Source organism: Meriones unguiculatus, chromosome 10 (assembly GCF_030254825.1).
Source record: "Meriones unguiculatus strain TT.TT164.6M chromosome 10, Bangor_MerUng_6.1, whole genome shotgun sequence".
In the NCBI taxonomy this organism is placed as follows: domain Eukaryota; kingdom Metazoa; phylum Chordata; class Mammalia; order Rodentia; family Muridae; genus Meriones; species Meriones unguiculatus.
This window is the reverse complement of record NC_083358.1, coordinates 116,787,519-116,814,778: the sequence shown is the minus strand read 5'-3', so window position 1 is coordinate 116,814,778 and position 27,260 is coordinate 116,787,519. Positions and strand designations below refer to the sequence as shown.

General features: G+C 43.5%; 1 protein-coding gene across 6 annotated transcripts in view; it reads left to right on the top strand.

Moving 5' to 3' along the window:
• Arhgap10 (Rho GTPase activating protein 10) overlaps positions 1-27,260 on the top strand; it is a 246,939-nt gene that overhangs the window by 137,739 nt on the left and 81,940 nt on the right. For 4 of the 6 annotated variants that reach the window (XR_009594838.1, XM_060393189.1, XM_060393188.1 and 1 more), the window contains 2 exons: positions 12,291-12,365; positions 19,608-19,695. Coding sequence is in view for 4 of the 6 variants with exons in the window: in XM_060393189.1 (XP_060249172.1) it covers positions 12,291-12,365; positions 19,608-19,695 (163 nt within the window). In the remaining 2 variants the exon portion in view is untranslated. The remainder of the gene's footprint in view (positions 1-12,290; positions 12,366-19,607; positions 19,696-27,260) is intronic. The other 2 variants (XR_009594839.1, XM_021655949.2) reach the window with 2 other exon arrangements.

Genomic DNA, 27,260 nt, shown 5'->3' with positions numbered 1-27,260 from the left:
CGACTTACAGAGGTAAATTTAGACATTGGTGCTACGGCTACTGATTCAAGGCGTTAGAAACACTGATGAACTGGTTTTGTTTTGTTTTGAGACATGGCCACCCTGGAGGTTATTTATCCAGGTTATTTAGACCAGGCTGGCTTTGACCTCTGAGATCCACCTGCTGCTTGTCTCCTGAATGTTAGGATTAAAGGTGTGTACCACTACTGCCCAGCCACTGATGGCCTTTTAAGGCCACTTCTTTCTCTTCATGGTGGCTTACATGGGGAACAACTCCCCTGAGTTCATGGAATCCAGTCTTTCTGTGTGGTTCTGTAGCAAGCAGCAGAACTAACTGATTTGGCTTGTACCTTTTCTGTTCCTCATTATGGTACTTGAGCAGTAGGTGGTCTTGGGTTCCAAAAAGGGCAGATTGTAAAGAAAGGAAGGTGCTCAGAAGAGCGCTGTGGCTACCACATTGTCTCAGGCCTCCAGAAAGCTCACAGAAGGGAAATAGGGGGAGACTGATGCTGGCTGCCTGGAACTGATCAGTACCTGGTACCACGGCAGCTCGCAGCTGGAAACAGCAACACGGCAGCATCAAGGCAAGGCTGATGCTTCTGTCTGCATGGGGAAGGAATGAAAGGAGGCTTCCAACGAGCAAGAGCCAACGTTTCCACTGTGTCTGAGACTCTTTTTCTAATTTACGTTAGTCAGAATTCTCCATTACTCAAATTTGAGTTGTGCATATTGATGAAGAGTTTGAAAATACTTTCATTTGGCTTCCCCACGTGTCTCAGCTTACGTTAACACTTACATTTTCCCGGCCACACGTGTAACTAGTGGGCTTCAGCCATCCTATGGGAAAGATGCTGGAGGATGAAGTGTCAGGGTGAAGGTGTGTCGATGAGCCTCAGTCCAATTCTAAACAGCATGTCAGTTACCTCTACGGTGCTGTGAGGAAACACCGGGTCCTAGCGACTTAGAGAAGGAAGGCTTTATTGCGCTCAGGGTTCACCATCAGTTCATCGTGGTGAGAGCTTGAGGCAGTTGGTCATGTGACTGCCACAGTCACGAAGTAGGAAGAATGACAGATGCTTGCACTCAGGCCAGCTCCCTCTTGTTCATGCTTTTGGGAACCCAAGCCCGTGGAAGGATCCGGTTCATCCCTTTCCAGTTAACCTAACCCTGAGTATCCCCGTAGGCAGGCCCAGAGTCTGAGCTAACCCAGAGTGATGAGAGGTGTGTTCCGTGGCTTAGCCTGGGTCTTGTTCTGTGGACAGTCAGTGGTAAGCGTCAGGCATCCTTGGGAGCTCATGCTGCATTCCTCTTATGTGTGATCCCAGGCAGTTTCTAGGAGACAGGTAGAGAAAAACGATTCTTACAGTAGAAACGAGGGTTTACATGTGAGCCCCAGTAGCTGCAGCACCACATTGTATTCACCCTCAGATACCACAAGGAGTGACACATGATGAGCCTGGGCTGTGTTGTGGGAGAAAACCTATACACTTAGGAAACGCAAATCTTCTGTCGAGCAAGCAAGTCCATTCTTACTTAGGAAGGGAAGGGGACACTATTTCCATGCCCTGGAAGGGTACATTTGAACAGAGGTGTTAAGGTGGGCAATGTTTTGCTGGCTATGGGTGCGTGGCTTGTGTGAGAAGATGCTTTGTGAACAATTGAGTGTGTCGGGGCAGATCTTAGCTCCTGGGCTGGGTTACTGCCTGGCTCCAGAGACTGGCATGAGCTCTTGACAAGTTAGAGTTAGAGTGGCAGTGTGTTGAGAGTAGACTGTGAGTTGGACTGAGGAGGACTGGATGGTAAAAGGTGGAAAGCAGAATGGCTGTTAGGATTTTGGACACGATTTACATATGAGGTGATGGTAATATAAATGAGGGTATGTATAGCATGGAGATGCCTCAACAAATTGAATATGGAAGTGTTACATGATCAGGGAGTCACTCCTGATTGTGCAGTCAGAGGAAGTGAAGCCAGCATGTCACACAGACCTGTGTTTTATGACCGCTGCAACATTATACATAGGCTGCTCCCACTTCTTGGCTACTGAGTGTCCAGCTGATGAATGGATGAAGAAAGTGTAGTTTCTGCGTATATTCAGAGAGCTGTTCAACCACAACACAAATGGAGTCTTGTCATTTGTGGCAGCAATGGAAATAAGCCCAACGCAGAAAGACCGGCCCCAGACTGCACCTCTGTGATTTCTCTCACACAGACATTCTGAGAAGGTGGCTGTCACAGAAGTTGGGAATAGAGAATTAGTTACCTCCCATAGGCGGAGGTGAGGGGGATGGTGGGCAAGTTAGCATGAAGTAGGAGTTAGAACCACTGCTGGGCTGCTGTTGTATAGCAGGGTGGTTGTAGAAAACAGCAAAATGTAGTTTCCGGGAAGCCGGAAGGAGAGACTTTTCCTCCTCGTTTTCACCATGAAGAATGTTGCAGGAAATAAGCATGGGTGACCTGACTGAAATATATTGTGTGCGTGGGCTGGTGTGCTGGAAATGTCACACTGGTTTTGCATTTTCCTGTAATAGCCAAGAGTTGATATTAGCAGTGGAAATGAGGCAAGAAGGAATGGACAAGAGGAGACCCTAGATGGCAGGCAGACTGCTGGTGGCTGCAGGAAGGAAAGGAAGGGAGCAGACAAGGCTGACTAAGCCTCCCAAGCCAAGGGACATGACACTTAGCCCTGGCAGAGAAGGCAGTATGGGTGGTGGGTTTGAGAGTTTGCGTCTGGAGTTTCCGAACCCAAGGTTCATGTGACATTTGTAGGAACTCGGTTGTGGCTGAGAGGAGAGAAGGGAAACACCACAGAGGTAAAGTTTGAAGGGTCAAGGAAGCCTGTGGCCATGTGCATAATGAGGTCAGCCATAGAATCCACATGGATTCTTGTGCAGGGGAAGATTGGGAGAACAAAAGTGGACCATAACTAGTCAAGGGTGGGATGGGCACATAGCTCTGTGATAGACCAGTCCATAGGCATGTAAAAGGCCCCTGGTTTAATCTGTATCACCTTCTGCCCTCTTCAGAAATGGACAGCTAAAGAGAGATAAGGAGGATATGGTTGAAGAAATGCACAGAGGAGACCTGTGACCAACTGGGTCACTCCAGAAAACTCAGGTGGATGGCAAGAAGAAACAAGATCTGTTACCTGTAGTCACAATTGGCTGGGATGTATGTACAGGATGACACAGGGTTTTCTCACAAGAGCCCTATGTGATGGTACCCTCCCTCAAGGAGCTCAGGAGGAGGGAGGGATGTCATTGATTGTGGAAACGTTAGAGCTGGAAGCTGCTGCCTGGGCCTCACATCTAAGTGAACTCTTCACTACAGAAAGATGGATGCCCAGCAGGCTCATCTGAGCACATTAGAGATGAAGGAAAATATGAAAAGGGGACAAGTCTGTTAGTGTCATTGTTTGTTTCATTGACCTGACCTTTGATGAGAGTCAGGTGTTGAAGCCTCCCATTATTAATGTGTAGTGTTCTATGTGTGGCTTATGTTTTATTAATGTTTCTTTACAAAGTTGAGTGCAAGCTTCTGTAAAGTAAAGAGCACTATCAACAGAACAAAACGACAGCCGACAGACTGGGAAAAGATCTTCACCAACCCTACATATGATAGAAGGCTAATATCCAGAAAATATAAAGAACTCAAAAAATTAGACAGCAACAAACCAAGTAATCCAGTTAAAAATGGGGAACAGAGCTAAGCAGAATTCTCAACAGAGGAATATCGAACGGCAGAGAAACGCTTAAAGAAATGCTCAACATCCTTAGTCATAGAGAAATGCAAATCAAAACAACCCTGAGGTTTCACCTTACACCCATCAGAATGGCTAAGATCAAAAACTCAGTGATGCATGCTGGAAAGGATATGGAGAACGGAGAACCCTCCCTCCATTGCTGGTAGGAGTGCAAACTTGTACAAACACTTTGGAAATCAATCTGGTGCTTTCTCAGAAAATTGAATAGTGCTACCTCAAGATGCAGCTATGTCACTCCTGGGCATATATCCAAAATGTGCTCCACCATTCAATAAGGACGTTTGTTCAACTATGTTCATAGCAGTTTTATTTGTAATAGCCAGAATCTTGAAACAGATGTCCCTCAAGCAAAGAGTGGATACAGAAAATGTGGCACATTTAAGGAATGGAATACTACTCAGCTATTAAAAATAAGGAAAATCATAAAATTTTCAGGCAGATGGATGGAACTAGAAAAAGATCATCTTGAGTGAGGTAACCCAGAAGCAGAACAACTCATACAGTATATTCTCACTTGTAAGCGGATATTAGCTATATAATATAGGGTAACCACACTAAAATCTACAGACTTAAACAACAAAGAAGCTAAACAACAAGGAGGACCCTAGGGAGGATGCTTAAATCTCATTCAGAATGGCAAACAGGATAGACACTAGAAGCGGTGGAAGAGAGGGAATAGGATGGGAGTCTACCATAATAGCCTCTGAAAGACTCCACCTAACAGGGGACCAAAGCAGATGCTAAGACTCACAGCCAAACTTTGGGCAGAGTGCAGGGAGTCTTATGGAAGAAGGGGGTGGATAGGAGGACATGGAGGGGACAGGAGCCCCACAAGGAGACCAACAAAGCTAAAAACCTGAGCCCAGGGGGTCCTGAAGCGGACTGATGCTCCAGCCAAGCACCGTTGGAGAAGACCTAGACCCCTGTTCAGATATAGTCCTTGGCAGCTCAGTCTTCATGTAGGTTTCCTAGTAAGGGGAACAGGGGCTGCCTCTGTCATGAACTCCGTTGACTGCTCTTTGATCACTTGCCCCTGGCGATGCAGCTTTTCCAGGCTACAGAGGAAGAGGATCCAGGCAGTCCTGATGAGACTTAGCAAGCTATGAGCAGATGGCAGAGGAGGAGAACTCCACCTTTCAGTGGATTAGGGGGAGGGGATAGGAGGAAAAGGGAGGGAGAGTGGAGCTGGGAGGAGTTGAGGGAGGGAGCTTCAATTGGGATATATAATGAATAAATTGAAAAAAAAATAAAAAGAGACTTATTTTTCTTCCAGTGTCTTAGAAGTAAGTAAATATAATACCTAAGATTTACAGTGGTGAATCTTTGTCCTGTTAAGACATAGCATCTCAGTTTGGTTCTGTCTGCTTATATTGAAGAGGAAACTGATGTTAATGCTAGTCTGACAGAACCTGATAATGCCACGTATCACTGAGTTTCTGGGGACTTCTTAGTTTTCTGTAATCTGATGAAAGAGATGGGTGCAAAGTGTTTACTCTGGGCAGGACTTTGGATGTGCACTTACTGAGGATCAGTTATTACAAATAATATATGAGACGTAGTTTTACATTTTGTTCCATGACATGAAGCAATATGAAGTCATCATTTAAAAAATTATTATGTATACTATGTTCTGCTTACATGTGTGCTGTATGCCATAAGAGGGCATCAGATCTCATTATTGATGGTTATGAGCCACCATATGGTTGTGGGAATTGAACTTGGGACCTTTGGAAGAACAGCCAGTGCCCTTAACCTCTGAGCCATCTCTTCAGTCCATGAATTTATCATTTTTTTAAGATTACCTGGATAAAATGTCATTTTGGCCAGGCTGGGAGGACTTCCTGACAGGAGGTTTATTGATGTCGTGTATACTGCTTTTTTTCCTTTTGCTTTCAAGGCTTTTAGCATTTTTTGAGTTCATATAAGTATGTGAATATATAATTAGAACATTCTAAAAATAATGATTAGTGTTTACATATGAGTGAAATTATATGCTGCTTCATCATAGAATTTATAGGGAAATTTGCCTTTGTAGAGCTGGTGGGACATGTGGGTTCTGTTTGTGTCTGTGCATGCACAGGTGCGTGTGTGTACTGATATGTATATGTGTGGATGTGCACGGGTGTCCTACTGAAAGGGCAACACCGCAGACTTCCGAAGGAAGGCCTGTGAATGCGGGCTTGAATATTAGAGCGCTGCTCCTCTGGTGTCATCACGCGCAGTGCCAGGGAGTGACTCAGGCGATCCACAGTCATTAAGTGCTTTGGTGCGTGCCAGGCATCTGTAAGTTGCTCGACGAGATGGGGTGAACCTTGGTTCACGGGCTGACGAAGTTTGATCATTTCCCTCTGTAGACATGTAAGATACTTGTAAGATAGTTCAGTTCCTGCTTGCACCCCACTGCTTCTGTTGCACTCTGACCCATCCCGTTTCATCTCCTGATGCCTGCTTTATGTACACATACAGGAAAATGAGAATTTCCTGCCTCTTACCGTGTTCTTTCTACAGACCATCAGGTTGATAGTCCATTGCTCATTTCATTCGTTAATTACTGTATTTATTTGTTACATGATAAGCACGTGAGGTGGAAAGCAGATGGAATTACTGAGTGGAAGGGCTGCTCTTGAAACCACAGGGAAGAATGACCCCATGGCCTCGTTGGTCTCTGATTGCTTAATTTGATTTTCTGGTGTCACCTTGTGTCTTTATATTATTTGACTTCTTTGCCTGAAGATAGTAAAGTACTCGGTTCTTCTTAGGAAATGAGATGCTACAGACTCTCTAGCCTTGTCATTCTAACTTCTGTTCATTTTATATCCTCACTCTGTCTTTCCCATATTTTGTTGTTTTCTTCATGTATTCCAAAAAGCCTTTTTGTTTTTGGGGTGTGTGTGTCCCCACAGTTGTTTGAATTTGATCCCCAAAGTTCATGGTTGGGAAACTCAGTCCACAGCGCAGTGGAGCTGAGATGTCATTAGGTCAAGAGGATTCTGTTCTCATGAATGAGTTGAAGCTTTTACATGTTGAGTGCATTCTGAGGTCATTTATCTCCCCTCTTCTTAGTTCCCCATTCTCTTTCCTATATTCCTACCCCTGCCATGGGGTGACAGCGAGAAGACCCCTACCAGCCATGACTGTGATCTCAGGCTGCCAGGCTCAGGGAATTGTGAATCAAATGAATTCTTTTTATTATTATTATTACATTTTATTAACTCTATCCCAGCTGTATCCCGCTCCCTCATTCCCTCCCAATTCCACCCTCCCTCCCTCATCTCCTCTTTGCCCCTTTCCAAGTCCACTGATTGGGGAGGACCTTCTCCCCTTTCATCTGACCTTGTTTTATCAGGTATCTTCAGGACTGGGTGCAAAGTCCTCCTCTGTGGCCTAGCAGGACTGCTCCTTCCTGTTCCCCTTACTATGGGAAACCAATTGGTTACTGAGTTACCACAGGCTACATCCGAGCAGAGGTTCTAGGTTGTATCCATACATGGTCCTTGGTGGAGTGTCAGTCTCAGAAAAGAGCCCTGTGCCCAGATATATTTGGTCCTTGTGGAGCTCCTATCCTCTCCACATCATACTAACTCCCCCTTGTTTCATATGATTCCCTGCACTCTGCCGAAGGTTTGGTTATGAGTCTTAGTATCTGCTTTGATACACTGCTAGGTAGAGTCTTTCAGAGGCCCTCTATGCTAGGCTCCTGTCCTGTTAATTATTTTCTTCCTCCATCCAATGCACATCTCATTTGTCTTTCTAAGTGAGGATTGATTATCTAACCCCGGGTCCTCTGGGCCAGATGGATTCAGTGCAGAATTTTACCAGACCTTCAAAGAAGTGCTAAATCCAATTCTCTCCAAATGGTTCCACAAAATAGAAACAGAAGGAACATTATCAAACTCATTCTATGAAACCACAGTCACCTTGATACCTAAATCACACAAAGACCCAACGAAAAAAGAGATCTTCATACCTATCTCTCTTATGAACATTGATGCAAAAATACTCAATAAAATACTTGCAAACTGAATCCAAGAACACATCAAAGATATCATCCACCATGACCAAGTAGGCTTCATCCCAGGCATGCAAGGGTGGTCCAACATATGGAAATCCATCAATGTAATCCACCACATAAACTGAAGGAGAAAAAAACCACATGATCATCTCCTTAGATGCCAAAAAAAAAACATTTGACAAAGTCCAACACCCATTCATGTTTAAAGTCTTGGAGAGATCAGGGATACATGTGCCTTATTGAAGAGAGAGGAAACCTTTGTGTCTAGAAACATCGAGGAAATTACCATTGTGCACTAGTGAGCATTTATGCCCTGAAAAATGTGCAAGAGTTCGTATACCTTAACTTTCTCTGTTCAAAATTCTATTTTATCTTAATCTTTATATAACTTTAAATTAATTTCAAGATACACGTATTTTGTACCTTACTGGTCATATACAAGATGCCATCAAAACAAAACAGAAGACAGTTAAATGAGTACTTTGTTAGGTCATTTTTGTATTGGGGATGAGGTATGTGTGGGTGAAATACAGGTTTACATTTGTTTAAAAACTCTTAAAACTGTATGTATTTGGGGACTTAATGTTTTTTTTTAATGTTGAAAAGTAACATGGAACATATATTATTTATGTATGTCCTTCTAGAGTGGTGAGGTGTGAACATTATTTTTTAACATGATAAAAACGAACATTCTCATTGAAAATGAACTTAACTGGGGTCAGGCTAGGTAGGTACTCAGACTTGGTTTCGGGAGTTGTAATTACCAGAGTAGAGGCTTGTTTTAAGGTATATGAAACAATGAATTGGAAGGAATTAATTGTGAGTTATGTTTAAAAACAAACAAATGAACAGGCAGAGTTCTGTGGGATTGTGTGGGAAAAGTTGAGTTTTCCCTGGATTTGACTTGAATGAGATCTTGTTTTACTCTTTGCCTCGGGAAGCTGGAGTCCTAAGTGGCGCATATTTAGTGACTAAATCATTGCAGGTGGCAAGTTTATGAGGATGAGGGGACAGTGTTGTCAGCTGAGAGGCCAACCTGAATGGAGCTGTGAGGGACAGTCTGCACTTTGTTATTTGTAGGTGACAGCCTGTAGTCTGTTCTGATTAAAACTCTGCAAGAGGTAGGGTAGGGACGTGAGGCGGGGCCGTGTTGTAGATGTGTAGGGTAAATGGGAATGGGAGGACGGTGGAGTGATGCTGTTGGAATGGGTTCCGGTTCTGTTTCTTGTGAGGCTCTTCTGGTAATTACCATGTGCACATTTTGTGTTGCACAGGAAGAGTGCCCTCTGACCTATAGAATGTAGACGAAGAAGTCAGAGCTGATTTCAAAATCCTAACTCTGGGTCAGTGGCTTAATCTTTTGACTAAAAGAGGGATTTTTGGAAAAGAAGCTGGCGATGTTGTGCTGAACTCAGTAGTTTTGCAAATCGGCTACATCTTCAGCCGTCTATGATTGTTGGTATGTTGCGGTGAACACGTGTGTGCTCCTGGGTGAAAAGCATGGGCTAGTTCTGCAGCCTTTAAGAACAGCGTAAGAAGAAACAGGAAACCCTACAAGACTTGATTATCTAACCTGCCATTTCCAACCTGCCTTTGTACTGCATTTATTTAAATTTCATTTAAAGAGGAAAAACTATGTTGAGGAGCTGTAGTTCTTCTTGTACCTTTTATTATGTATTAGTAATTAGCTCTAGTTCTTACAGTTTGATGAATTTGAACTTGATCAATTATCTGATAGTAATCACAAGCACCTAGTGATTGTCACTGCCAAAATGACATTCTTTCTTCATCTCCGTGTACTTCTAGCACTTTTCATAAATGCTTGCGTTTGTTTGACTGAAGAATAGGGCTTGCTCTTTTGACTTCTGTCACCGAGGGCAAACTACTTAAATTGAATAGTGATCAACAAAACCTTGGGCTTAAAAACCCTCAGGACCTGCTTTCTGGCAGCAGGAGGGAGTCGGGTTCAGTCTTTTCCCTGTTGGAGACTCGAGGGTTCTGATCTTGCTTCTGGGCTGTTTGCTTTTTCTCGTTCTTGGTGGGGTTGCACTATCCTTCATCCTCCTTCGGGCAGGAATTCTCTGCTGCTGGGGTGGATGTCCACTCTTCTGGAGAAACGCGTGTAGGCTTTGGGCTCGTTCTGCCCTCCTGACTCTAGAGAGACCAAGAGAGAAGGGGCGTCAGTCATTGGGCTCAGTGTCACAGCCTAGGACAATGTGGTATGTGATTTATACACAGAAGTAATATCCCCCACATCCCTGGGAATTAAAACTCCAGAATAAAGTGGTTGGCATGGTTTGTTTCTTCTCAGGGTTTTCCTCTTGCTTGTAAGTGGCTGGTGTGTGTGTGTGTGTGTGTGTGTGTGTGTGTGTGTGATCTTCATGTGGTCTGCTGTTTGTCACTGTCTGTTTTAAAATACCTTTCTTCTAAGGGGATTAGCCACGTTGGAATTGGGCCACTTGGTGGACTGATTTTAAATTAGTACCTCTTTTAAAGACCCTCTGTCTAAACTGGAGAGACAGCTTTGTGGTTAAGAGCACTGTCCCAGAGGACCTGGTTTGATTCCTAGTGCCCACATGGCAGCTCAGCTGTAAGCAGTCACGGGGTGTGTGACTTTTGATCTCTTAGGGGATTGCATGCACATGGTGTATGCATATATATGTAGGTAAAATACCCAGACACATAAAAAATAAAAATAAAGGTTAAAAACGAAACACAGTTAGGAGCTAGAAGTTTAACATGTAAATGTTTGTGTTTTAAAATGTGCTCTGTAACCTGTAACACCTCCCTCCTACTCCCCCCAAGCACATGCTCTTTGAGAAGCTTAGAAAATGAATAAGGAAAACCGGGGTGTAGTTCTTGACTAGCACAGCACTTGACTAGCATGCTTGAAGGCTTAGGTTCATTCCTCAGTATCGCCAGGAAGAAAGAAAGAAAAAAAGCAAACTCTGTGTGTGTGGGAGTGATGGCTCAGTGTGAGGACCCGAGTTCAGAGTCTGCACCTGAACCTGCACAGATGCCGATTGTGGTGGCATTGCCTGCCGCCACAGTGCTGTGGTGCGGACGGTTGGCTTCCCCTTCCTGGCCAGCTAGTTGTCCAGGATGGTGAGCTGTAGGCTCAGAGAGAGACACGCTTCGGAAGATGCTGAGGAGGAGAAGCAGTGGAGGCCAAGACATCTTCATGTCGGCCTTCAGCTTTCTCGCATGCTTCCACGCACACAGACTGAATAAAGAGGAATACATGGCGAAAGGAGGAAGATACTGATTTTGACTATGAATAGAGAACGTTTGTGTGTGGTGTGATTCATAGAACAGGTGCTTTCGTCGTCTTCTTCCCAGCATGATACAGGCAATGCTGCCTTTGGTCCCAGACACAGCACCCAGAAGCCACAAGTTTCCTGACATTTCTGTGTCTGGGTAGAGCTGAACACAGACCTTTAGACACTGCATTAGTCTTACTGCCACTGCATGTAGGGAGGGTGAGAGAGTGGGTCCTGTGGGCCTTTGGTAATTGGGTTTTTATGTTCTGGAGAGCGGGGGATTAGAGACATTTCCTTGGCAGTCAGTGTGTTCTTAGCTTTAACATTTGCAGTGCAGAAGAAACCAAACACACAGAAAGCTGTGACTCCCTGAAAGTAAAGAGACAAAGCCACATTTTGTTAAGTCTTACTTGTGAGGGGGCATTTCAAGTTAAGAAGTAGTAGGACTGTATAGTGAGCTCCCAGTTCTTAAGTCCTGGCTCGGTAGGTGAGTTTGGGGGCTACTTCATCTACCCCTTTCTTCCTCTCAAAGCAAATTGCACACAAGGTACCTACACATTTTGAGGTGTGCCACTTTAAAACATGGACGTTTTGTTACCTAACCTAACTCCCCATTGTAGCTTCTCAGTCACTTCTGAGTGTTGCTGAACGCTGTGAGAATCCACATCATGACATTTGTTCTGCACATGCTCAATACATGAAGCTATGTTTAAGAGTAACTTTTCTCTTGCCTTTGTCTCTTGCACCCAAGGACACATGGTTTTCAGGTTTCAACAGAGAGTGAATACATTAAGTTGAGCTGTTTATTTGATGGAGTATCTGGCAACTCTTTTAAAAACACAGATTCAGTTCATGGTCTTCAAGAGTCATCTAAACATACACTTTTCTTCCTATGTGCTAATCCCCACATTGATAAAAGGGCTGAAACGTCCCGAGAAGAATGTAAGCAAATAGATAGGCAAAGCCATGCAAGTGCACCTGTGAAAACTGCCTCGGGCTGCATTGCTCGGTAGCCTTCATACTTTTAATTCATGTTGACTCCGGGTGTTCTCATCCACATGGAATAATGCACTATCAGAGCTCACGGATACAAAGCCACTACACCACTTGAAGGACACTTGGCTTTGTCAAATGTCTGATAGTCTACAGGAATGCTGCTATTGTCACTTACCAGAGATTTTTGAATGCGACTGTTTGACAAGCTTTTAAAATACAGTGGTCTTGTGATCTGCTAACACTTTGTCTCTCTCAATAGGTATAAATGACCAAGGATTGTACAGAGTTGTGGGGGTGAGTTCAAAGGTCCAGAGACTTCTGAGTATGTTGATGGGTATGCCTCTTTAATCATTTTTCCATGCATTAATTGTTTATGCTCATTGACTGTGTGACTTAGTATTTCAGAGTTAGATATTGTGTGCCCAGGAATATATTCTTCTTTTGTACCACCTACTTGGATGGGTTGTGTCCTCAGCAGAGGCCAAGTGTCTGCATCAGCCAAGATTACCCACGTCCCTGTTAGTTATTGATGAGCAGCGAGGGCAGAAGAGCGAGTGCCGCCCCAGGTGTATGCCTCTTGCTATTACCTCCCAGGGCAGTGGTGGGCAGGCCCCTGAGATCTGCCTGGTTTCCACAGTGCCTGTCCAGGGCCTTCACAGTACATCTGGTTAGACAAGACCCCTGGGACTCGCTCATTTTTACAGCTTCCCAAACTGTCATTTGTCAGGGAGGGCCTGTGTCTTGGGGATTGGTTGTTTGCAGTTCTCACCAGGCTCCTCTCCAGAACCAGGCTCCATCTGTGCTGTTAACTCAGTGTTCCTTGGCATCACAGGCTGGAGGAAGCCAGGAGCGAATTCGTTTCTTTGCCCCAGACATTCCGTGAATGACGCAGCGCTTTTGTATTACATGCTGCTGCCAGTACAGTGCCACCTGTAAGATGCTCCACATCTCCCCCTACCTGCAGCAGGCTGCCCTTGGGGGACGATCATAGCTCCTCAGCCTGGAGGACCTGGCTATCAATCCAGTCTGTCATTTTGGCCTTTCTACATGAGAATTTACTTGATGTCCCACTCTAATTAGTCAACACTAACGATGCCCTCAGGGATGCTGGGCATTCACTTAAATGTGTCTGGATTGAAAGCTTATTTTTGAAAGTATAAATTGAGATGAACAAAGCCAAAATGACACATTATGGGTAATGCTGCTTGCTGAGCTGTGTGTGAACCCAGGGTTTCATAAGCAAGCACTTTTCAAGCTACAAAGCACGGGAAAAGTTGGCCACCGTCGGTTGGAGAGCTTTGCTGCATGTATTCATCTTCATGGGCTGTTTCCATTCTCTGCCTCTCTGGTTTAACTTGGATGTGCAGTCCTGGCGACACATTTTCCTTTTTGCCGTCAGTGAGCTCCAGATGAAATAGTCAGGTTGCCAGTGGTCCGGTAGCAGCGTCTGCTGCAGCGGGTGCGAGCACAGCATCTGCTTCTACTCAGTTTTAAAGTTAGAAACACTGAGTTGTTGTTACAGCGCTTAGGAGTGGGAGATGATGTTGGTATCAGAACACCTTTAAGCCAAAATGCACATGTCGGTGGTAAGTTAGCCAGAGGACCCTGGCCTCATTTTGATCACTACTTTGCTCATTCTCAAGACAGCTTTGAGCAAGGTTATTGCTCTGATCACTCAAAAGTGTTAAATTGTCTTGAAATTGGTTCTTAATCTCACAGAATTTTAAATGTACAGTGTTGTTTAACTCTGACAGTAGTTTCTCTGCTCTTGGGGAAAACCACATGACAACTTTTTAAGTCACAAAGTATTCTAAAACTCTCAAAAGTTCAAGAGCTGGAGGGGTCTGGGAGATGGCTCGGTGAGTGAAGTATTTGCCATCCAAGTGTGAAGACCTGAGCCTGGTTTTCGTCGTCTACAGAGAAGTTTCATGGGATGGCACACTTGTAACTCCGATGCAGCTTGGGGGAGAGACAGGAATGTCTGAGGGTCTCGCTCGCCAGCCAGCCCTCCCTGAACAGTCAGCTTGAGGTTCATTTTGTGAGTGTGTGTGTCTATGTAAGCAATATATAGAGATACCCAGTCTCAGCCTCCGCCCCTGTATGTGCATGCTTGGATAAGTTCATCTGCATGCACATGTCTGAGCACACGCATACACAGAACCATGTGCACCAGTATAGACACCTAGAAAAATGTCTTTTGTTCCTGTCAGAGAAGTCCAGCTGTGCTGCAGCTTCACCCATTTGCTGGCAGGGAAAACGGTATGTTTTCAGAAACATCGTGCAAATAGCGGAAGTGAGAGAATTGGCACAAAGGTATTAACTTGTTTCCCCTCATTTAAGAGGGCTGTGCAATGAGGATTTGTTTGCATTAATCTGTGGGTAATTAGTAATATGAGTCAGATTGCCCATCAGAAGTGTAGCAGCGATACCATTCTTTGTTAGTTTATAATTAACGTTAACCGTAGTTTTGGACAAATTGACGTCATCACTGTTTCCTGAAGATTTTTACAGTTTTCTTAAGGTACTCTTTTCATCCTGATTAGGTATTCAAATTTAATAATTTAATACCATTAAAAAAAGTATTTTAGAGTTCCAGTAAGTATGTGTCCACATCCCACAGATGTCCTCACAGATTTTGCTGTTTACATTGTGTTAAAGTTGTATCCTAAAGGGAGGCAGGTGGTAAGCCTGCCAAATGCCTAATTGTTTTTCATTATCCTGGCTGTAGCCCCCTCCCTCGTCCCCTCCCAAACCTGCCCTCCCTCCTCCCTCCTCCCATGCTCCTCCCCCTGTCCACTGATAGGGGAGGTCCTCCTCCCTTTCCATCTGACCCTAGCCTATCAGAACTCATCAGGAGTGGCTGCATTGTCTTCCTCTATGGCCTGGTAAGGCTGCCCCCCCTCTTAGAGGGAGGTGATCAAAGAGCTAGCCCATGAGTTCATGTCAGAGACAGCCCCTGTTCCCATTACTAGGGAACCCACTTAGAGATTGAGCTGCCATGGGCTACATCTCTGCAGGGGTTCTAGGTTATCTCCATGCATGGTCCTTGTTTAGAGTATTAGTCTCAGGAAAGACCCCTGTGCCTAGATTTTTTAGTTCTGTTGCTCTCCTTGTGGGGTTCTTGTCTCCTCCAGGTTTTTCTATCTCCCCCTTCTTTCATAAGATTCCCTGCACTCTGCCCAAAGTTTGGCTATGAGTCTCAGCATCTGTTTTACTACCTTGCTGGGTAGAGTCTTTCAGAGGCCCTCTGTGGTAGCTCCTGTCCTGTTCCCTGTTTTCTCCCTCTGCTGATGGCCTAATTTCTTTTTAAGGCCAACCAATGTCTTCTAGGATTCTTGGAAATAATATGTTCACTTCAAATTTGAAAAAATTTCAGAGCACATTTTATTGATATTGGAATTTTCTTCATGAAAAATAAAAACTAATTGAATTTTTAAGCATCTTGGAAAAAAAACATTTTATGTTTTTAGGAGAGCATTGCACTTACTTGAGACCTGTTTAGATTTTTTTTTTAGAAAAAAAAATGATTGCCATTTTTACATGAAATTTTATCTCCAGTTTTGAATGCCTTGAGTATTCTTCAAACACTCAGATGTGAACGTTTGTGGTTGTTTTCAAGGCTGAATATATGCTTCTTCAATGTTATCCTCACTTCTCTTTCTGTGGTTTTTCTCCCTTTCCTGTTTAAAATAGACAAAGATGTTTCTCCCTACTCTTCTTCCTCTCCTGACTTTTTTCCTGCTACGTCCTCAGCATCTTCTCTGCCTTCAGCATGCTCTGTCCCCTTCCTCTTCTGCAGACAGGAGATGTCAGGTACAGGAGAAGGCCACTGCTTCCCTCCTGGGCATGAGTGCTGCTTTTGCCTTAGTTGTCCTTTGCCTGGGGATCAGCAGGTGGTGTCCTCCGTTTCCAGCTCCCCCTGAGCCTTGCCTGGCCCCTGCTGAGTGACTGCCCTCCCACTGTGGAGAGACCTCTTTCCTTCTCTGCCCCTCTGCTGTCTGTAGGTCAGGAGAGAAGGTGTTTTTTCTTTTTCTTTTCCTTCTTTCTTTTTTCTAAATATTATAAACATATAATGATGAGAAAGGCAAGGAAAAATAACAGATGGAGAGTCAGTTTCAATTCTTACTGAGATAAGAATGTAAAGATGAGTTACCGCAGTTAGGGGCAGATTAGAACTGGTGAGTTAAAAGTGCCTGATAGTCTTTTTTCTTCCCACATTAGAATGAAACCAGAGCAGGGCAGGGGAAATCTTGAGAAAATGTGCTCATAGCATATGTGGTCTGGTGCTTTGCTATTTATGAGCCGAATTTACAAAAGACTGGGTGTTTTTTATTTTCTTTTAGACACAGCACCATAGAAAACAAAAGTAGCAGGATCTTAATATAAAGTATTTTCTCATTTACTTTTATTGAATACTTTTTTTTTTTAACGTAGAGTGGAGGAGAGTGAGCACTGTAGCTATAAACTTGATTTTTGGTGATAAAGCATGTTTATAAAACACACGTACATTTTGCTTCTTCAAGTATTCAAAGAAGGAAAAGAATTGGCCCAAGTCCATGTTGGCTAGGGTGCTAACTCCTCATAGGTGACACTCTGCCGTGAGCATGGGTGCACACTTCCAGCTTCAAAAAAATGACCAGTGGGTATGCCGTGAGAGTGGGTGTACACCTCCGGCTTGAGAGAAATGAGCAGTGGCTGTGTAAGGGAAACTTTCATACAGTATTAAAATGCCAGCCTTTGGGTTCAGTGCTGGTGGCTTAAGAGTTTTAACTAATGAGTTATGCTGTTCTTTGGTTAGGGAGGAAACACGAGGCCCCCCACTTGTGGTGGAACATATATCCTGCGTGAACACTCTAAACATAGTTTAGGTGTGAAGCCTAAATAAATGAATTCCACCTAGTCCACTGATTGCAAAGGGCTGCCAGGGATGATTGAGCTATTTGAAAACAGAGAACATTTAATAGATGATTAATTACACAGACATATAGTCATTAACTTGTGATGTGACAGCTGCCTTTGTTCTGTGAATTTAGAAGGATGGCTTATTTTTCCATAGAAAGAATATGAATCTCAAAATTGAGAGTGAGAATTTGGTAGAATGTGGAAATGGAAGAGTTCCTTTTGAAGCCTCTCAGATTTTTAAAATGGTGATTTGCTTGTAGCGAGTTTATTGAAAATGTTATCTGACTTGTATGTTAAAATGAGATTTAAATAATTGATTTAATGAGAGACAGAATATTCAGTTACAGAAGTAATTGGTTGGCGAAGCTGTTAGAACAGAATTATTTAGTCCTGGTTATAAAGGATCGCATCTTTAATCAGGGTGCTTAATTTGATTTCTCCAATGTATCTGTGGCTTGTCTGACAGGCTCAGTAACAAATGAGTTCTGAATCGTAGGGACTGATCAAAATGTAATCAGTGTCAGTTGCCATTGTTGTGGTTTATTGCATATTGCTGCCAGTTGCTGTAATCAAGAAATGCTGGAGTGCCTAAAAAGTCTCCAGACCTTTGGGTAATGGACTTCATATGTGTGATGTCGTGGCTGTAAAATAGCCATTACTTTCTGTTTTATTTTCAGAAAGTTTGAGTCCAGCTCGGAGCAGTTGTCCCCTTGTTGTCATGCCCATGCCTAAAGCTTTTCAGGGTTCACAGCTAGTATGGCCAGTTTGACAGTCGTTCCTTCTCATGCTTTTAAAGAGGAAGTATATTTTTCCTAGCAGAGAGGGGGAAGTCTGGACACACTAGCTCTTTGTTTTTAGTTGAGGCAGGCAGATGTGTATCGATGGCTAGGAACCACCCTTCTCTATAACCTCCTTTCTGCCTTCTCTCGGGGAGGGTACCACCGCAGAACGGGCGTCCTTGCCTTTAATGACCTGGCTGTGGCTGAGAGCTTCCACTGTTAATAATTCCTGTCAGTCTCCCTGTGCCTTGGTTGTTAGGGTGCTCACACCTGTTTATAGGGGTGTTTACTATGCTGAGATCTCCTTGGTGCAGACGAGGATCTGAAACTCCGGTGCATTGAGTACTCCCTCGCTTGGATTATAGTGCTCCAGGCTAGTCCAGCATTAAAACTCAGCTTTTGAATACTGAGGCTGCTGGCCACGCTGGGTATGCTGGCCCAGATGGACAAGGATGGCACTATGCTAGAATGTTTGCCTTTATCACTCTTCTGTCATTTCATTTCAGCCTGGATTAACACTTTAAACTTCCCCATCTTTTTTTTTTTCCTGTATGTACTTAGACACCCCCCCCTTTCTTTTCCTTCTTTCTATTTTTAGACAGGGTTTTCCTATGTAGCCCCTGGCTGTCCTGGAACTTGGTTGGTGGACCACACTAGCCTTGAACTTGCATAGATCTACCTGCCTCTGTCTTCCGAGTACTGGAATTAAAGGCAGTGACCTACTAGTGCCCAGCAACACACTGGCTACACACTTTTCTTTCTTTCTTTCTTTCTTTCTTTCTTTCTTTCTTTCTTTCTTTCTTTCTTTCTTTCTTTCTTCCTTTCTTTCTTCCTTTCTTTCCTTTCTTTCATGTATACAATGTTCTATCTGCACATACACTTGCACAGAAGACACCGGATCTTATTATAGATGGTTGTGAGCCACCATGTGGTTGCTGGGAATTGAACTCAGGACCTCTGGAAGAGCAGGCAATACTCTTAACCTCTGAGCCATCTCTCCAGCCCCCACACTTTTCTTTAGAGCACTACCTATTTCTAAAAAGGCGCATCTGTAAGCAAAATATCAGTAACACAGTTTTAGGACAAAGAAAAACTAGTTTAGTTGAGAATGAATGGCCCAGGCAGGTCATTTTCTGGGTGGGTGAGTAGCTTGCTGGAGTGAAGGTTTTTCCTTTCACTTAGGTAGATTTGCTTTAACTTTCTATTTTAATTGCAGCTGTTTTTTCCAGTACAAAGAATTAAAAATTGTACATGTTAATGTAGTAACATGGTATATTGACACATTCACGTTGTAGGTTGTTAAAATTAGACTAAACCATAAATGGCATCTTGACTCTCTTGTCCTGTTTCAGTTTGGGTTGATCTCCTGTTAACCTTCAGAAAGCTACTGTAATGAGTGCAAATGTTGGACTGTGAGACCAGACTGTTTATTGACCTGCTGCCATTTTAATCATCATTTTGCCCTAATGGTGCTAGTGTTCCTCGTGAAGTAACACAGTGGATAGCAAGAGCGCCGGTGGCGACAAGGCGCATCCATTCAGCGCGGCATGCCACGGTGCTGCCCAGCAGCACCTTTGAGGACGATGTGACATTCATTTCCCACGAGCCGGCTTGTTGAGATGCCATATCTTCTCTTGTGCTTCTGCTCTCTTCGTCTACAACTTAGCTCCTTTGCTCTTCTCTCTCCTGCAGACTTTCTGAAGTACCAGGAAGGTTGTTTAGCAGTAGAGCGAGCTTGTGCTGTTACTAAAAGATTGTATAGAATGTGTTTCTTGAGAAATGCCAGCGTTAGTTGTCTGTTGTTTGGTCAATTAAAATTGGAAGTTTTGTAAGCTAGTCAGATCTTTGGATGGTCAGATTTTTAACTAATTTTTTTTCCCTTGCTTGTTTACCAGATGTGAAAACCTGCAGTGAGCTGGACCTGGAGAATTCCGTAGATTGGGAAGTGAAGACAGTAACAAGTGCTTTGAAACAGTATCTGAGGTGAGCGCTTATCACAGACCAGACACCTGCTCCATAGAAATGGCAGTAGTTGTGTTGACGCTGACGGACAAAGAGAACATCTCTGAGATACCCAATGCATTACATTACTGTGTCCCACAGAACGAGGTCAGTAGTGATGAGCACTGTCTCAGTCACTGAGCTATTGCCCTGAGGAGACAGCGTAGCCAAGGCAACTTATAAAGGAAGGCATTTAATGGAGGGCTTGCTTACAGTTCCATAGTCAGTCCATGATCATTATGACGGGAAGTGTGCTGGCAGGCAGGCAGGCATGGCACTGAGACAGTAGCTGAGAGCTCACCTCTCATCCATAGTGGCAGACTTTTGAACTCTCAGAATCCACCCCCAGTGACATGTTTCTCCAACAAGTCCATACCTCTTAATCCTTCCCAAACAGTTCTGTTAACTGGGGACCAAACATTCAAGTATAGGAGCCTGTGGGGGTCATTTGCGTTCAGACCACTACAAGCATCAGCTTTGAGTAAACTGCAGCAGAGGAGCCGAGGATCTGGAAGTATATGCACTCTGTCCACTCTACCAACAGGGAGGAAGCCTATTGGTTGAATACTTTGGCTGTTCTACTTATGTTTTATACTAAAAGGAAGACTGCTTTAATTTAACTATTTTGAACAGAAAAGTGTATGATAAGACAAAAGTATTTGAGAAGTTTACTTGTGGGTTTTAGGAAAAAAAATTAAGGATTTATTTTTATCTATTATTTATACGGTATTTTGCCTGCAGGCCAGCAGTGAGCACCAGATCTCATAGATAGTTATGAGCCACCATGTGGGTGCTGGGAATTGAACCTAGGACCTCTGGAAAAGCAGCCAGTGTTCTGAACCCCCGAGCCATCTCTCCAGCTCTAGGAAAATTTGAGAAAATAACAGAGGAATGGAATTAGAAAAGCATTCCACTCTTTGTTTCATTTCTCCAATGAAGGAGCTTCCTTGTTGAGAAGCTTATGGTTTTCTGAAGAGCAGCCATGGGGAGTGGCAGCTACAGCTGGAAGTCTACACCACGGCTCTTTGAGGTTTGTTTCTGTGGAAGAGTAAGAAGCGGCCATGCTTGGCCAGTGCAGGGCAAATGCAGGGTGCTGATACAATCGTAGGATGGTTTTCATGTAAAATTACATTGGCTTCCATGAGCACATGAGAATCTAACCATGCTGTACTTTGTATTTTGTAAAATGATGAGACACAGAGAGGGGAATATGACGATTCCTCAGGGTCGCTATGTTGCAGGCGGCCTCACTCCACCGTCTTCATTCAGCCTGTGCTCTGCCACTCTTTTTCTTGATACTGAAAGTTCTGCAGATAAATTACTGTACTAATAACTGTTTAAACGAATAACATATTTAAAACAGATTTTTAAAAAGGGTAGCCAGTTCTGTACATTTTCTGTGGCCTTTTGTACCCTCACAGTGTCTGATAGCAGGTTTCTCTAACCTTTGTATTTCCTGAAAAATGGTTAAACCCGTAGTTATTTCATTTATTAAGTGACCCATCAGGGTGGTGCTACTTTCTTCCTGTTATCTAAAGTCAGTCAACCTCTAGACACTGCCTGTTTGTCCTACTTTTTGGGTTTTATTAAAATTTGGCATTGGGTTCAGGTTTTCATTAGCAGCTTTTGAACATTTCATTTAAATACATTTTTTCCATTCTTACCTTATTGTGTACATTGTTACAGAATAATTAGTTGTTACAGGAGCAAAGAGGAAAGCCAAACATACATCCTTAGTATCTAGATTGCCGTCAGTAGTGATGCTGGGAGCCACTCCCAGCACAGTGACTGTAGTCCAGATGAGGATTAGAATGATAGGGCCCTACTGTAGGGTTAGAATATAAATTCCCTGCATTCTGTTCATTGTAGAGTCCTATTCAACTAGGGGCAGGTGGCTGTGTAGAGGACATTTGATGATATCTGTAGACTTTTTTGAGATTTATTTATTTTTATGTTATGTGTGTAGATGCTTTACTTGCATGTATGCCTTTGTACATATGATGCATGTGCATCGTCTGTGGGAGCCAGCCGAAGGGCATCAGTAGTTGCCTTTGGAGCTGGAGTTAAAGGACTCTTAACTGTCGTGTAGGGTGTGGGAACTGCTCCTGGGTCCTGTGGAAGAACAGTTAGTAATCTCACCTGTGAGCATCCTCTGCAGTCCTGCATCCTTCTTTTTTTATTGTCACAGTTTTTATTGTCACAGGGAGTATCACTGATCTGTGGTGGGTAGAAGCTGGGAATGAGGCTGCTCATCCTCTGCAGAGCATGCTGCGCTCCTCTCTTCCTCCTTCCGTAAAGAATTTCCTGATCCTGAATGTCAGCAGTGCCGAAGCTCAAAACGCCTAGGTGGGCACCGGAGAGAGTGGTGGATAAAAGTAGAAAGGATTGTTTGTGCTCCACTCTGGCAGGTGGCCTTGGGTCCATTGACTGTTTGGTACGTCCTACCCAGTGCAGATAGATGATGGTTATTGATGGAAAACTTGAGAGTAAACATTGAACTCCTGGTAGTAAATTGTGCTTCCTGCTTCTTGCTTCATGGAGTTCTCTTCTTTCCCTTGTTTGGGAGTTAACTTGTTAAACGAGGGGCTTCTTACACACACATGCCCACATTGCTTTTGGATCTTGGTATTTCTGAAGCTAGTTCTTTGTTAATGCTGGTCTTGTGTTGCATTATTTTCGCCCTTTTTGCATTACATTGCTTTATTCCTCTGAATTCCACTTTAAATCAACTACTGCATACAGAAAAAACATTATGAGACACTATTATTGTATAGCTTGGTCCAAAATCCATGCATTCTGCCCATATTGAGCGATTTTCTTAATATGGCAGAAGTATTGAGAGCTGTGAGTTGCATCCTGTGCTTCTGTGCTTAGCAACACTGTAGGTACATCAATTAGGATTTAGGTGATCTTTCCCTCCCTCCCTCCGTCCCTCCCTTCCTTCTCTTCTTTCTCCTCCTCCTCCTCCTCTTTTTCATGCTTGCTTGTTTGTTTTCTGAGATAGGGTTTCTCTGTGTAGCCCTGGCTGTCCTAGACTCATTTTGTAGAGCAGGCTGGCCCTGAATTCACAGAGATCCACCCATCTCTGCCTCCTGAATGCTAAGGCCACCTTTTTTTCTGATTTTTGTTGTTGTTGGGAGAAATCTTGAGACTTTATATACCTCCATGTTTTCTACAGAGTTGTGGCTGAAGCGTATTCTTGTGGCCCGAGAGACGTGCTGTGTGATGGGGACATGCTGTGGACGTGAGGCCTGGAGCCACCTGGCTGGCTAGAGTCGAAATCCCTGGTGTCATTTACAACACCAGGACATAGCACTGAAATACAAACATTTTTTCCTCTTAACCTTTTGCCTGTTCATACTCCAAATTGCCAGCCACTGTATTGGATGCAAAACTGGAGGCTGAGGAAGGAAACAGTCAAAGCTCGAGGCAGAATCAGAAAGCAGGGAAGCAGCCTGCCTGTGTCTTGGAAAAAAACAAAACAATCATTTCTAACCTTCACGTGGCACTCCCTTTGTCTTCTACTGAGTTGGGCAGTATTTTCCTTCTCATGTGAGAGGCCTGAATCCTGGTCCTCTGAGTGATTTTCTTTCTAGGCAGTCCATGGTTTTAATAGCCAGTGGCATTTTCATTGCCACGGTTTCCCACTCTTAGACAAAAAAATGAGCAGTTTGTGATGTTCTAGTCAAGTGATTTTTTTTACCTGGAGGAAGCTTGTTTTAAGTGTGAAAATTGGAATGGGTTTTTTAGGGAAGGAAACACCAGCTTGGGTAAATATTAGGATTTATATCCTTCAGCAGAGCCCAGCAGGTGGCAAAGAGCAGTGGCTTAAAGGCATGCCAGGCGGAGGCTGCAGGATGCAGTGACTCAGCATTCTAAAATCTGAATGGAGAACTCATCATTTTTATTACTGCTTCCCTAACATTAATGTATTTACTTTTGTGCAGTATTGCCGGCCGACATGTGGCAGTGACATAAGTAGCTGGGAGAAGATGTTTAGACACACGTTCAGTTTTGTTGGAGGAGAAATACTCCCCATGGTGTCACTACGTGTTCTTTTTCCTATCATCTGAACTCTTCTTACGTGAAAATGGATTACCTTTCTCTTCCTTTCTACTTTCTGCTCTTCTGCACTGGGAAACAAAAGCCCTGAAGTCTCTCTCCTGGTTGAGGATGTGATGTCACTGGCATCTAGTTCTCTGGGCTGTGGGTTGTAGTAGTTGTACCTGTGTGCTGGAAACACGTCTGGAAACATTGTTTTTTTATGTAATGTGTTTTGGATAGCTTTTCTTCGTGAATCTCACATGTGTAATTCTTTTATAAGTAAAAACATTGAGGTGCTGTGTGCCTTTCACAGCCTTTTTGGAGTATGACTGACTTGGGGCGGGCTGCACATACTTGCTGTGTATGTTCTGATGTGTTCTGATAGGCTTGGCATCTTTTGTACACTTAGGAAGCCGTCAGCAAAATTAATACTGAGCCTGTCCAATCACTTCGCTAAGTTTTCTTCTTCCCTCCTCTGCATTCCCTTCTCATCATTGGTAGCTGTTCCCGTTGGTCTATTGATGTGTATTCGGGTGCCTGTAGCTCTTTGCGCACAAAGCTCCTTCAGTGTCTGTGTAGAGATCTTAGAGACAAAGGTTTTCATTTCCTTTGGATGAATCTAGTGGGTAAACACCTGGACCACGTGGGAGGAGGGTGCTTAACTCTCGGGAAACTGATGAGCTTCTCCAAATGTGACGCACTTCTTTGCATTCCCCGCCAATGGTGTGCAGGGTCCTGCTCCCTGAAGGTGGTCAGCTTTTTTGCTTTAGTCATTCTAATACGTGCGTGTTGCCACCCCATTGTCCTTTTAGTGTGAACTTCCCCAGTGTCCAAATTTTCCTTGGTGTGTGAACTTAATCACCACCCATGTATATTCTTAGGTGAAATGTCTGTCCATTTAAAAAGAGATTACCCTTATTAAAGTTATTCCCACATCTTAGAAATAAATGCTTTCTCATTTGTTCTTTGTAGGTGTTCCAGTATAAATCTCCCTGCCACCTTCACACATGCACACACACTGACTAGAGGTTGACTTTGGGTGTCACTACTTTATTTTTTGAGACAGGCTGTTTTGAACCTGGAGTCGGCCAGCCCCAGAATGGTGCTCAGGCCTCTGCTGGAAGCTGGACGATAGCACACTCAGCTTTTGATTTGGCTGTCCTTGTCACAAACACTTCGCCCACTGTACCGTCTCCTCTGCCCCTTCCTTTTTACTGCAGTCAGAGACTGTACTGCATATGATTTCAGCTTTTTTTTTTAATAAGAACTTTCTTTTTTAATTTTTTTTTATAAATTAGTTTATTTACTTTCTATCTCAGATGTAGCCACCTCCTTCATCCCCTCCCAATCCCACCTTCCCTCCCTCATTTCCTCCTATGCCCCTCCCTAAGTTCTCTGATAGGGGAGGTCCTTCTCCCCTTCCATCTGACCCTAGTCTATCAGGTCTTATCAGGACTGGCTGCATTGTCTTCCTCTGTGACCTGGTAAGTCTGCTCCCCCCTCAGGGGGAGGTGATTAAAGAGCCAGCCACTGAGTTCATGTCAGATACAGTCGCTGTTCCTATTACTAGGGAACCCACTTGGAGACTGAGCTGCCATGGGCTATGTCTGTCTCCATGCATGGTCCTTAGTTGGAGTATCGGTCTCAGAAAAGACCCGTGCCCAGATTTTTTTGGTTCTGTTGCTCTCCTTGTGGAGCTCCTGTCCCCCCCAGGTCTTTCTATCTCCCCCTTGTTTCATATGATTCTCTGCACTCTGCCCAAAGGTTGGTTATAAGTCTTAGCATCTGCTTTGATACACTGGTTAGAGTCTTTCAGAGGCCCTCTGTGGTAGGCTCCTGTCCTGTTCCCTGTTTTTTCCCTCTTCCGATGTCCTTCCCATTTGCCTTTCTGAGTGAGGATTGATCATCTTATCCAGGGTCCTCCTCTTTGCTTAGCTTCTTTAGATGTACAGATTTTAGTATGTTTATTCTATATTGTATGTCTAATATCCACCTATAAGTGAGTATATACCATGTGTGTCTTTCTGCTTCTGGGATACCTCATTCAGGATGATCTTTTCTAGTTTCATCCATTTGCCTGCAAATTTCATGATTTCCTTGGTTTTAATTGCTGATAAATATCCTTGTTGTGTACTTGAAAATACTTTTGGATATATGCCTAGGAGTGATATAGCTGGATCTTGAGGAAGCACTATTTCTAATTGTCTGAGAAAGCGCCAGATTGATTTCCAAAGTGGTTGTACAAGTTTACATTCCCACCAGCAATGGAGGAGGGTTCCCTTTTCTCCACATCCTCTCCAGCATGTGTTCTCACTTGAGTTTTTGATCTTAGCCATTCTGATGGGTGTAAGGTGAAGTCTCAGGGTCATACTGATTTGCATTTTCCTGATGACTAAGGATGTTGAACATTTCTTTAAGTGTTTCTCTGCTCTTCGATATTCTTCTACTAAGAATTCTCTGTTTAGCTCTGTATCCCATTTTTTTTTCCATTGGGTTACTTGATTTGTTGCTGTTTAACTTCTTGAGTTCTTTATATATTCTGGATATTAGCCCTCTGTCAGATATAGGGTTGGTGAAGATCCTTTCCCAGTCTGTAGGCTGTTGTTTTGTTCTAATGACAGTGTCCTTTGCTTTACAGAAGCTTTTCAGTTTCATGAGGTCCCATTTATTGATTGTTGCTCTTAGAGCCTATGCTGCTGTTCTATTCAGGAAGTTGTCTCCTGTGCCAATGAGTTCTAGGGTCTTCCCCACTTTTTCTTCTAACAGGTTCAGTGTGTCTGGTTTTGTGCTGAGGTCTTTGATCCACTTGGACTTTAATTTTGTGCAGGGAGATCAGTATGGGGTTTTTTTTTTGCATTTTTCTACATGTAGATGTCCAGTTAGACTGGATGTCTACATGTTTACCATTTGTTGAAGATGCTGTCTTTTTTCCATTGCATGATTTTGGCTTCTTTGTCAAATACCAAGTATACAAAGGTGTGTGGGTTTATTTCTGGGTCTTCTATTCAATTCCATTGATCCACCATTCTGTTTCTATGCCAGTACCATGCAGTTTTTATTACTGTTGCTCTTTAGTACAGCTTGAGATCAGGGATGGAGATACCTCCCTGAGAAAGCGCCAGATTGATTTCCAAAGTGGTTGTACAAGTTTACATTCCCACCAGCAATGGAGGAGGGTTCCCTTTTCTCCACATCCTCTCCAGCATGTGTTCTCACTTGAGTTTTTGATCTTAGCCATTCTGATGGGTGTAAGGTGAAGTCTCTGTTTCATTTTGATTTGCATTTTCGATGATCTGTTGTTGTACAGGATTGTTTTTGTAGTCTCTTATGTTGTAGTGACCCCAACCATGAAATTACTTCATTGCTACTTTATAACTGTAATTTTGCTGCTGTTTTGAGTTGTGATGTAAGTATATGATATGCAGCCTCAAGGGGATTGTGATGCACAGGTTAAGAACCACTATATGCTTTTAGGCAAGCTATTTCAGTAGAAATATCAAAAG